The following is a 12,713-nucleotide window of genomic DNA, read 5'->3' as shown; positions in this document are numbered from 1 at the left end:
AAAGTTATTCTTTAAGCTCGTCACAAAACTTTTCACACAGTCTGGCATCCACAAACACTCAGTAGTCATTTTCAACTTAACCCTCCATTTCTACTCCCAATGACTTCCTCCAAGTGAATCACCAAAATTTGGATGTAGTTTTCATCAATTAATGAAAGTCATTTCTGTACCTATTGTTTTGCCAGCTTTTTTTCTTGATCTAATCCTCCCTTTACTCTTACTCTATCATAAGGTCTGTTGCTTTTTCTTAACTTGCTGGATATTTTTAACAGTCTCTCCCCTTCAAGCTTTTCCTGTTTTTCCTATATGAGATTTAATGCTTCCTTACCTTTTTCTCACTCCATTATTTCATGAATGCTTTCTTTATTCTCTCCTTCCTTCAATACTGCTTATGTCATACAATCCTTCCCATTCACCTTTTGCCATTTTCTAATCTATGAGGTTAACTTTCAAACAATTGCAGGTGGCAGCATATATATTTGTATGTAGCCATGCAAAGTTTTACCATGGTATTTTATAATGTGCATATCATATATGATGAACTCCGAGAGGTCAGGGGGCCTTGCATGGTCCATGACTATCTCCATATGCCCCTGTGCCAAAGAACTGACTGAGACAGGGGCTACATATGAGGAAAATGCCCTCAACCGTAGCAGTTTGTCATGCTGTTAATTACACAGAAAGTCACATGTGCATATTTTAGACACGTGACAGACACAAGAAAAGGTTGAATTAACACAAGTTCAAACTCATCAGCAGTAGCTCCAGTCATCAAGGCTCCTGTGAATTGAAACTAATGCTCACTCTGCCAGCTGTGGGACACCAGCAGTTGCAGAATTCAGAAACAAATCTAAGTCTTTGTAGCCGGGGTTGGATAGTCACATTTACAGGTCCACAAAATCTTTTATATAAAGATGAAATTCTTCTAAAGAGATGTCACTCCATCTAGGAATTATAATAAAATCATCTTTGTTTGATTTAAAAAATCTTTGAAGGATAAAACACTTTGACTGCTTTCTCTGTCCACTCCAACTTCACCCACCCCTCCTATTCCTTTCAGCACAGGGGAGCGGCAGGGAGAGGGTGACTATTTGGGAGGTGGTTATTCGAGCACTAAAGATCTGGGTGGCCGGGGGACAACAGCATCGCATGGATAGTTTTCATTTTATTTGGGGTTTTTTGGGTGGGGCCACCTCAATTGGAAGCCCTAGGGTGAGCAGGTTGGGGGGGGGGGGGGGACGACCCATGTTAGAGTCTTGGTGCTCCCATGGTAGATTAACTATTGTCCAAAAGTTGTAGATAAAATAACATGGCTGACAAAATTCTAAGTCAGCTGTATTATTATATTTATATAGGATTAGATATGTATGAGCTGCTTTGCATGGATTTGCAAAAGGTATGTATGCAAATGCATTGCAAAGCAGCTCATTGTCATAGAGGTGGGAATCTGGCCAAAATATGCACAATATTGGGAATATCATGTGATATCATCATAATAGGGCTATATTGTATGATATATAGTGTTTCTCGCATGATATACGCTGTTTAACCTGCATTATATCTGTTTCGCAGCTTGATTAATCTCCCTATTAGTCAGATAAGTTAAATCTGCTACTGAGCAGGTCTAAAAGTTAGTTGGATAAAATTATCTGGCTAATTATAAGTTTCTGGGTATATTCAGCAGTGCAGCCTTGCTACTGAATATCCTGGCTAAATTAGCCGAATATGTATGTGCAGCTAACTTCCCTAGCTGGCTATTTTTTGAATATGGACCTCTTAGTTGCTGAGCTATGCCTAAGGGCATGCTTTTTGTGGTACAGAGCACACTCCCTATGAAATAGTATTTTATTAGGGAAGGATATGAAAACATTGAGAACTGAAAACCGCACTGAATCTGAAAATCTTATAGAATACTGAGAACCTCGGCAGTTATTGAATTGAGAACATTTGTACTTCTACAACATACTTAGAACATATGTATTAAATGATCGTCTGCATTTTAACTCTGAATGTGGATCTTTAGCAGCCAAAATGTGTATTCAAAAACAAATTAAAATCATGGACTTTCCTGCTCCTCTATAGGGACTTGGAGGCTTCTAAGACACCTTGCCAGACTCGAAGGACCCGAGGACTTCAAATTGTGGCATGCTGCAGTTTTAGAGGGGACATTCCTGCTTCTCTACCGAGACCTGGAGGCTTCTAAGACCTTTGCTGCAGGTATCTAGTTGGACACCTTGCCCAACTCGAAGGACCCAAGGACTTCAAATCGTGGCATGCTGTGGCATGCTGCTGCTAGTGCACTTAAGCCATGCACCAAAGGGGCACACCCCTTATGCTGTTTTTTTTTTCTTCTAGTTCTGTTAAGAGGAAGAAAAGGAAAGAGAAAACTTTGATGGTAGCCTCTACCCCTACCTCAATCCTCGGGCCCATGGATCTATATGAATTCAAGCTAATTCACCATTGCGAGATTCGAGTATGGAATTAGCAGGGAAATCTTTATCCCGAGAAGCTTGTTCTCCTCCTCCCAAACCTCAAGCTTCACAAGGTATGCTGTCGAATGACTCTAATATTTCTTTGAATACCTCTCATTGCTCTCAAGATATGACCACTTTGAAGGCTCAAGGGGACTTGGGGCCTAGGCCTAATTCCAGTAAATTAATGACTGAGATTTTTGAAAATTTGGACAATTTACCTACTGAATCTATACCATTTTTGTCTACAACTACTCTGCCTATTCCTGAGCCAGTTCTTCTAAATTTGTCAAATGATGGGCCAGCTTTTAGCTTTTATGAGGACCCAGCAGAAATCTCTCTAAGAGATATCTGGAGAGTGAGTTCCAGGATTGATAATTCCTTAGCAAGTTCAGTAAATCAACTTAGTCTTTATACTGAAAAGGCATCGCTGAAGTTCTCAGATTTGGAAAGAAGATCTTCTAAATTAGAATCAGAAGTTAAGTTACAGTCTGCAACTATATCCAATTTACAATCAACCTCAATCACAGGCATTAAAGATAATTTAATTATCCATCAGAAGTGTGACATCTTGGAGAACCATTTGCGTTCAAAAAATTGTTTGTTGAATTTTCCTATAACTCATCTCCATTCTGGGGTTGAATTATTTAAAAAATATGTAAATGAGGTTCTTCAATTCTCAAATGACAGGATACTTTTAATATCTAATTCTTATTATTTGCCTGTTAAAAATAGGGGGGCAATTATGGCTGAAGGGTCTCTCGATGTTCTGACACCAATAGTAACTCTTAATATTTCAACATTTCTTGAATCAGATGATATCAATACAAGAGCTACATTTGTTGTTACCTTTGTATTAGATACAGACAAAGATATGTTTTTCCATCAAAAGATTCAGATTTTTCCAGATATTTATAGGAAAACTCAGTCAAGAAAGAAGCAAGGCGACTGAGAGAGAGGAGAGGGCTACCTGGAAACCGGAGAAACACTCTGTCCCAGAATCGGTGCGGCTGTGCTGGATTTTGGAAGCCTTTGCCCGGGACCAGAGAAGGGCTCAGAACCCCGCCCCCCGACTCCTGACGTAAGCGGAAGGAACCCAGGCGCCCATAAAACCGGCGCAGGAGAGACTTTTGTTGCGACTGAGAGAGAGGAGAGAGCTACCTGGAAACCGGAGAAACACTCTGTCCCAGAATCGGTGCGGCTGTGCTGGATTTTGGAAGCCTTTGCCCGGGACCAGAGAAGGGCTCAGAACCCCTACAATCACAGCAAATAAAGGCTTCAGTCCCCATTGGTGAGCAGGCGAAAGGAGAGTCTTACTCACCCGGGGAACTTTCACTGAGCCCTCCCGAATGTAGAACGCCACCAAGAACTTTGCCCCGAATGGCTGACCGAGGAGATGAGCTGCAATCTGAGGACGGTATCAGACAGAGCTCGCTGGGTGGCCCAGACGTTAGCCAAGCGAGTGGAGTGGAGGGAGTTACCCAGGACCCTCAAGAAAGGGGAATGCTGTTCCCTATAACATCGACTGAACCCGACGATAGCGTTGGACTTGGGGTAAGGAACCCTCCCCAGCAATTAAACAAACCGGCGGTGATAACCCTAGAGAACATCTGGGAATTAGTAGCAGGAATGTCCTTTAAATTAGATATTCAGACCCAAAAACTAGATGAGATAGTGGCTAAGGTCAGTGTCCTCAAATCAGACACAAAATCTAAATTTACTGAGCAAGATAACTCTATTTTAAAAATACAGGAGGATATCAAAAGCCTACAGAATGCAAATGTTGTAATGGTCTCAGAAAAAATATCATCGTTAAGAAGAATTGAATCCATAGAAAATTATATGAGACATTTAAATCTTAGAATGTTAAATTTCCCGGTTATTGCAGGGGAAATTCCTCTATTGTCATTTAAGAGATATGCAACTGAGGCATTAAAAATTCCAAATGAAATGATACCACCAGTTAAAAAGCTTTTCTTTTTACCAAAAAAAACCAGCACACCATTAACAGTTCCTCTGCAATCTGATTTTCAGAATCTGACAGAATACTTAGAAAATTCTAGTATTGAAATAATGGATTGTGCGGTTCTTTTTGTAACCTTTTTTGATGAAATGGCGGTATCTCTGATAATGAAGAGTTACTTTAAAAATATAAATGTTTCCTTTCTAGGGTGTCAAATCCGAGTGTACCCTGACCTAGCCAAATCTACGCAGCAGCGTAGGAAAGATTTTCTAGTTATGAGACCTGAGATTTTAGCATTAGGGGGTAGTTTTAAGCTACGTTACCCCTGTAAATGTATAATTCAACTTGCCAGGAATACGTATGTTTTTTTTGTACCAGAACAGTTGAGGGCCTTTATTTCTGAGAGGAGGCTTCCTGATGAAGGACAACGGGTATAGATATATATATCTGTGGTTAAAACATCTAACTTAGTAATATGCTTATAGTATATACTCCTTATAAATTTATGTCTCTACTCTCTCCCTGTTTCCTATGTAACTAGAGAACGAGAAATGTTTATCTTTTTTTTGTTGTATATTAAGGTTTTTCCGGCCTTAAATAATATTTTCTATAATATCTCTGTATTGCCTATACAAATGTTCTATTTGTATATTATGTAAAATAATTATAAATAAATAATGAAAAAAAAAAAAAAAGAAAGAAGCAATTTCTGCAATTGAAAATTCGGGTGTTAGACCTAGGAGCACCTTTTTATTTAAAATATCCCTGTAAGTATGTCATTTGCCTTCAAGGTAACAAGTTTATTTTTTGGATCCTATAGATCTTAAGAGGTTTTTAGTGGACAAGTTTAACCTAGTTGAAGGTATGGGTATAGGATTTCCTGGTAGATTAAATCACTTTTTTTATTTTCTTGTTTTTCCTTTTAGTCTTCTCTGATAATGTGGGCATATGCCTTAATATTGCTTTAATAGTCCTAAAAATTTTGCTATGTTGATAAAGATGTTTTTCTTGCTGTATTACATTTCATGTAATGTTATGAAATATAAAAAAAGTGCAAATAAAAAAAAATTATAACACGTTCTGCCTTATTGTAGTTCTCACAGGTTCGAAGAATGCCTCTTGAGTCTGAGAAGTTTTACAATTAGCTAACCACCCTCCCACAAAACCCAATCCAAAAGAAAATAAACCAAAACTGTTACTATGAAATAGTGAAAATTTCTAATGCTAACACCCCGGGGGAGGGGGAGAGGTCAAGTGGGAGATAAATATTGCTTTCTGTAAACAGTGCTGTCCTACCCACGTTCAGAACCAATAATTGCTACCAGTGTTTTTGAGTGTAATTAGATCTGGGTGATAATGCCAAAACATATAGTCAGACTTGCAAATGAAACCAAATAATTCTTGGAGATCAGAAAATCATCTAAATAAATATTTTATTATAAGGACTACAAATACCACAAATTACAGCACTAATTATATTATAGCATATAGCATATAGCACTAGAGATGTGAATCGTGTCCTCGATCGTCTTAACGATCGATTTCGGCTGGGAGGGGGAGGGAATCGTATTGTTGCCGTTTGGGTGTGTAAACTATCGTGAAAAATCGTTAAAATCGTGAGCCGGCACACTAAACCCCCCTAAAACCCACCCCGACCCTTTAAATTAAATCCCCCCCCTCCCGAACCCCCCCCCCCCAATGCTTTAAATTACCTGGGGATCCGGCGGTGGTCCAGAACGGCAGCGGTCCGGAACGGCCCCCTCAATAGAATCGTGTTGTCTTCAGCCGGTGCCATTTTTCAAAATGGCCACCGCAAAATGGCGGCGGCCATAGACAAAAACGATTCGACGCAGGAGGTCGTTCCGGACCCCGCTGGACTTTTGGCAAGTCTTGTGGGGGTCAGGATGCCCCCCCAAGCTGGCCAAAATTTTCCTGGGAGTCCAGCGGGGTTCCGGGAGCGATTTCTTGCCGCAAATCGTTTTCGTACGGAAAATGGCGCCGGCAGATCGACTGCAGGAGGTCGTTCAGCGGGGGTTCCGGACCGCCGGATCCCCAGGTAATTTAAAGCATTGGGGGGGGGGGTTCGGGAGGGTGGGGGATTTAATTTAAAGGGTCGGGGGTGGGTTTTAGGGGGTTTTAGTGTGCCGGTTTTCCTGCCCTCCCCCTTCCCCCGATTTACAATTTTTTAACGATAAATCTGGGGAATTGGTATTGTATCGTGGCCCTAACGATTTTTTGACGATTTAAAATATATCGGACGATATTTTAAATCGTCAAAAAACGATTCACATCCCTATATAGCACATCACCCCCATCCTTAAGGGATTACACTGGCTCCCCATTCACTCCCACATAGGCATTATCACTCATTCACAAAGTTCTCCACAATCCAGAAATGAATTGGCTCTCTAACTCCTTACAATTTCAAAAATCTAACAGACCAACTAGAAATCCATACATAGCCACCCTGCAAACCCCTTCACCAAAAATATTTAAATATGCATCTACTAAAGCCCGTGCCCTGTCCCTAGCTGGCCCTATGTTATGGAACTCCATGCCTACTGATTTACGTCTTGAACTGTCTCCCAAGATATTCAAACAAAAGCTCAAGACATGGCTATTCACTCAAGCCTACACATGATCTCTACATGCTCCATTATAGCCTAATCCTACCCATCCCCATTCACAATAAACATTATCTTTTATGTGTCGCCTCTCTCACCCTCCTCTTTTATACTCCATGTAACTCTAGAATTTCCTGTATGTAATCGCTTTCCCTCTATATAATCACTACTCGGCTCCCTTGATGCCTTATTACCCCACTCTTATGCCTATTCTTAGATGCAACTTCCATCATAGCCTTGCACCCTTATTCTCAATCTTTCTTTCCTCCTGCCCAACCCCCCTCAGCTTTCCCTGTCAATTTAAGTTATTTTTATCTCCTTTAAGCTTTGCCCTAAGTTACACCTCGTTAATTTATTAAGTTGTTTTGTAATAGCTATACCTTGTTTCTATTATGTATTTAAGTTAATCACTGTTACTGCATTAGCTGTTTTATGTATTGGTTTTCAATTGTTACCATATTGTTTTATGTATAACGCTATGGCGTATGTTGTTTTGTTCTCTGTACACCGGCGTGATATCTCGGATGATCGGCGGTATATAAAAACTAACAAATAAATAAAATAAATAAATAAAATAAATGATTTTACAGAAATATAGATAATTTCATTCACTAGGAATCTTTAAAGATAGGACATGTAAACATAAAGCAAGGTTCTGCTACTTATTATGCTTGCAAACAATACATTAGGATTTACTGGCAATTAGCCAAACTGTTTCTTATAGATGAGATGGGCAGAGAGATCAAGTGATCATTCTGCACTCATGATTACTTCATGATAGTAATGATGTTGGCTCTTCTGAACTTTCCCTGTCTTGTTTCATCTCTTATACCTTTTTGGTAGCATGTCTTTAACACTCACAGGTGATGTCATCCTTGTTGATCATGGGTCATATTGAGTTTTCAAGTTAACGTCCTTATTTTCAGTTTTTAGTCATTGGAATATGTCAACTTTAGGGATGTATATTTCTTTTTCTTTTGCTCAGATAGGTGAAAATGCATTTCTGTTTCTTTTTCTCCAGTGCTCCACTGTTTGCAGAGTTTGGCTTTTCAGAGTTTCCATTTCAGTTTTTGACTGCATGTGTTTCTAATTTGTGCCCTTATTCTACATTAGGTGAGGATTGGTCTGAGTTTTGTGTCTTTGATCGAAGTGTGGTCCTATTTAATTTCTGTGAAGCATTCTGTAGTATTCTAGTTTGGTCTGTTTTTCCAAAAGGAAAAGTATTGATGTTTTAGGGCCTGAAGGAATATTTGTAGTACTGTGTTTTCAATTTTCATAGGTAGGGTTACTGCTGTTTGCGTTCTAGGAGTTTGTGCTGTTTTGGTATGGCAGATTTGCTATATAGATTCTGAGTTCCTTTCTACAGATGTTTATATTACTAGCAGTGGAGATAACTCTAAAATATGAATATATTTTTTGTTTGATGACTTATAAGGGGAAATGCCATGGTTCTCTTCTGCACCTGTTACTGGGGGAATTACTGTGGATGTGCAGTGTGTTACAGAGTTGGAGATGCAAGGTTTATATCGAGATTCTATCCCATTCTGTATAGACTCCATATAGAAGAATTAGTTGAATAATGCTATCAAATAATTATAAGGGTAGGCTTATTGAATGATTCAAACTGTCTAGGTGTCTGCACTCAAAACTGATTTCAATAATTTTGCTGAGAGCTGCTTTGTTTTCATAGAAAGTAATCTGCTGGGTTTTTTTTTTGCTTTGCTGGGCTAAAACTACTTTTTAACCAACTTGTGCTTTTTCGGGGTGTGGACGGTCATTTCTTTGCTTTGTTTCCTCTTGTTTATTTAAAATTTAAAAAACCCCAAAATATAAAATGTTGAGCCCCTGCTGTGAATCCCCACCCCACAGGGTTCTTGCCTGATTCTTCGAGGCATCCCTCCTGGACCCTCTTACCCCGTTTATTATTCTTTAGTCTTCATGGGACAGAAGCGATTCCCAGTCGCTCCTGCGGCGCTCGTGCTGCTATTGCAAATAGCACTTGAAGACCAAGGCTAGTATTATTGTTAATTTCTGCTGTACAAAATGGTGTCGGCCAGGGCCAGGCCCATTTTCTTGTATCGAAGAAGGTAAAAGTGCCACTGGCTTTGGTCTGCTGCAGCCATTTATAATAGCTACACCAGTGGGATAGGACTCCTGTCCTCTGAGTACTTAAGACTATTTAATGGGATAAGAGGTTCCTGGGGCCCCTGGGGAGGATCAGGGAGGGTCTGGAAGGGTTGCCTTGTCTTTTTTTAAAATTAAGCAAAGGAAAAGAATTGCATTTTGTTCATTTTTCTTTCATTTAATTTTAAAAACAAAATGAAATGAAATGGGGGAAATTTTATTAAAAATTTTCCATTTCATTTAAAATGAATACACAGCCCTAGTGTTCTGTCACCTTTCCCTGAAAAGCCTGCTGACGTCTAGCTGGTCAGTGTGACAAAGCTGTAGCCTAGTGGTTAGACCAGTGGGCTATGACTCAGGAAACAGGATTCACATCCCACTGTTGCTCCTTGTGACCGTGGGCAAGTCACTTTACCCTCTGTTGCTTCAGGTACAAAATTAGATTATAAACCCTGTGGAAATAGGGAAATACCTATAGTATATGAATGTAATCTGCTTTGATGTACACTTTGAAGTACCAAAAAGCAGAATATAAAAATCTAAATAGTAGGAAGCATAATGAGCAATCACTAGAAGGAAGTAATATGATCTATGTACAGATGATTGATGAGACTCCACCTTGACTATTATTTGTAGTTTTGAAGACCATATATACAAAAGGACATTGATAAGGCAGAGGCAATTCAAAATAGTACATGACCTGCATTATAAGTCATATGTAGAAAGACTTAGAGGTAAATTTTCAAATGAGTTATGCATGAAAACGTAACATACTACCACAGCAATTTTCAAGAGACATCTACTTGTGTTAAGTGCACTTAACATGGGTAAAACCTATTGACAATTCAATGGCATAAATACACACAGGCGATGTGCATTTACATGTGTAAAACCCAGTTTTAAGCATGCAAATGCTTTTGAAAATCAGGCCTTAAATCAGCCAAAGATATATTCTCTAGAAGAAAGAACCGAAGGGGAAGTTATGATACAAACATTTATATTTCTAGCAGGTTTCAATAAAGTACCAGAAGACAGAATTTTCCATAGAAAAAGAAACTGAAGGATAAAAGATTCTTGTATACATTTGAGGGGATGAAGATTTTTTTTTTCAATGAGAGTTTGGTGGACATCTAGAACAGACTTCCAGCAGAGATGATAGAAGCCAAAAGAGTGACAGAATTCAAGCTTGCTTGGGACACATACAAAGGAACCTTAATAGTATGTAAAATAAGGGAAGACTTTTGGCAAAATATTAATAATGCTTTATTGTTTTACCGTGTGAGTGGGTAAGTGAACATTAGTATTTACAATACTGTCCCTATACTGAAGTATAGAGCAGATATGTGGAAATTACAAGTCATAAAATATGAGTAAAAGTAGTAAAAGTCATAATGCAAAGCAATATAAAGAGAAAAGGATTTTGGCAACCTGTCATACCTATGTCTACACAAGTAAGTTGAAATTTGCATTTTTTCAATTGTGACAGTTAATAACCTACCTGTGAATTATGTGATATCTCTGTAAATAATTTAAAGCAAGTGCTAGTTCACAGATGTATAATTTAACAGCTTCTTCATTAAAATGTACATTCTGCTGTAAGTGGTAGCGTAAATCCCCTCCAAGCAGCAGGTCTACCACCATGAACATGTCTTCTTCATCTTGGAAAGAATACCTGGAAAACACATTAAGACAAAATTATTACTTTTCCATACATGTCTTGTGATATATGTAACCCCTCCCCTTTCTCAGGGCACTCCCTAAAACAAGTAAGGGGCCACTTTCAGACTCTGCAGCGTACGTAAAAACTGGCTGCAACTCCAGATCAGGATTCTCCAGTGTGTGTGTGGGGGGGGGGCAACAAAAGCTGTAAGACCCAAACAAGGCTTTCCACACAGTGTGCTGTGTTCCACAATAAAATATACTTTTACTGAAGATAAGTCAATTATTTCATAGCACTTGAGTAAATTAGTAGGGAAACTAAGCTCTCTTCTGGTTCTTCCTTCCTCTTTTAGAAGCACAAATGGAACTAGAAGCTCCTCCCACTTATGATAAGCTCTCGCATACCTTGTTGGTGAACACTGTAGCAAGGACAAGTATCCTCTCCCTGAGACCTGGGAATAGTCACCCTCCTAGGCACTGTTCTCAGAGTCCCTCCTGGAACTACTTTAAACTAGGAGAGGGAGAGCCAACGCACTCTCTCTTGGAGAGGAAAAGCAAGCAATGCATCCTTTCCCCCTCCTGGAGCAGGGAGAGCAGAGCACTGCCTCTCCTAAGCTCCCTTTTGTTTACAAACTGCCCCGAATGGCTCACTGAGCCACCTTTACAGAATTTGGACCAATGACCCACCCTGCTGAGGATGGATCCTAACCAACACTCACAAAATAACTCCACACAGCTGGGACTTCCTAATGCTGGAAGTTTCCACATTTTACTCTATGGTGAAGCCTGGTGAGCTTTACATATAAAATCTGACTTGCATATCTGTTCCTCAGTTTGTAGCGGTTATAATTTTAAAAGCAAAGAAAGCTGAACAGAGGCATAGTTTTTTGTTTTGTTTTGTTTTTTTAACATTGCTTCTTGATGGCCAGCTTAAGGACTGCTGGGATTTTACATGTTTATAATTTGAAAATCCTACTGTGTTATCCAAACTGTAATACACCATAATTTAAAGGAAATAAATAAGGCATTCAGATATGCATTTATCACCACAGTAGGAAGTGAAAATGTAATAGCCACAAAGAATCACTGAGAACAGAAATAGAAATAAATTAAAATTGTGAAGGAAAGCAATAATCATAAGCTTCCTTCTTTTTATACCACTGAAAGAAATATTTGAAGAACAGTGTCTTATGAGCAGTACGGACTGCTTCTTAATCTAATTTTGTTTCTGATTCACTTATATTTTCTGGTAATGTCTTCTTCTGCTCATTATGTTCACACCTAACGAAGGCTCAACTCCCAAAAGCTAGTCAAGAACTATATTGTTAGTCCAATAAAAAAGCATTGTCTATATTATGTTTTTGTTTGTTAACCTTTAATTCCAGGCCTTGAAGTGGAATAACACGACTATCACACTACTTTATCACATTGTTAATAAATAAAAAACACAATAAGCCTGAATTGTAAAATATTTTTCCTCTTCTTAATGGGAAAAGATTTTGATAATTTAGGACCAATGTTTTCCTATCATTGCTTGAAGTAGTCAAGAACCTTTCATTCAGTCTACCATAATAGTTTTATTTATGTATTTAAAATGACTTATGTTCCACTATAGTTAATATACTTCCTTCAGGCATGCAGTCACATCAGAATAAAGGACTCGTGTAGTGCTGTATGCTCATGTACTATCACAAATTGTATTATTATTAAGTTGGTTCAATGAAAGATATCTTAAACTACTAACCCTTGAAGCTGTGGGTTGTTTTTTTTTTCAATTCAATATTTATATTAGAAACTGTCCTGTTAATTTAATGGCATTTCTCAGAATTCTGAAAAAAAATATTTTGTTTTTGCACTACAGTAGCTGTTTTT

At 38.7% G+C, this 12,713-nt stretch overlaps 1 protein-coding gene across 2 annotated transcripts in view; it reads right to left on the bottom strand.

The window, feature by feature from the left end:
• Window positions 1-12,713, bottom strand: part of STK32B (serine/threonine kinase 32B) — a 537,210-nt gene that overhangs the window by 373,687 nt on the left and 150,810 nt on the right. For both annotated transcript variants that reach the window (XM_029591132.1, XM_029591141.1), the window contains exon 3: window positions 10,681-10,854. In XM_029591132.1, the coding sequence (XP_029446992.1) occupies window positions 10,681-10,854 (174 nt within the window). The remainder of the gene's footprint in view (window positions 1-10,680; window positions 10,855-12,713) is intronic.

The sequence above is a fragment of the Rhinatrema bivittatum genome, chromosome 1 (assembly GCF_901001135.1).
Source record: "Rhinatrema bivittatum chromosome 1, aRhiBiv1.1, whole genome shotgun sequence".
NCBI classification, from domain to species: domain Eukaryota; kingdom Metazoa; phylum Chordata; class Amphibia; order Gymnophiona; family Rhinatrematidae; genus Rhinatrema; species Rhinatrema bivittatum.
Note: the sequence above shows the minus strand (reverse complement) of the source record. Positions and strands in the feature narration are given on the sequence as shown.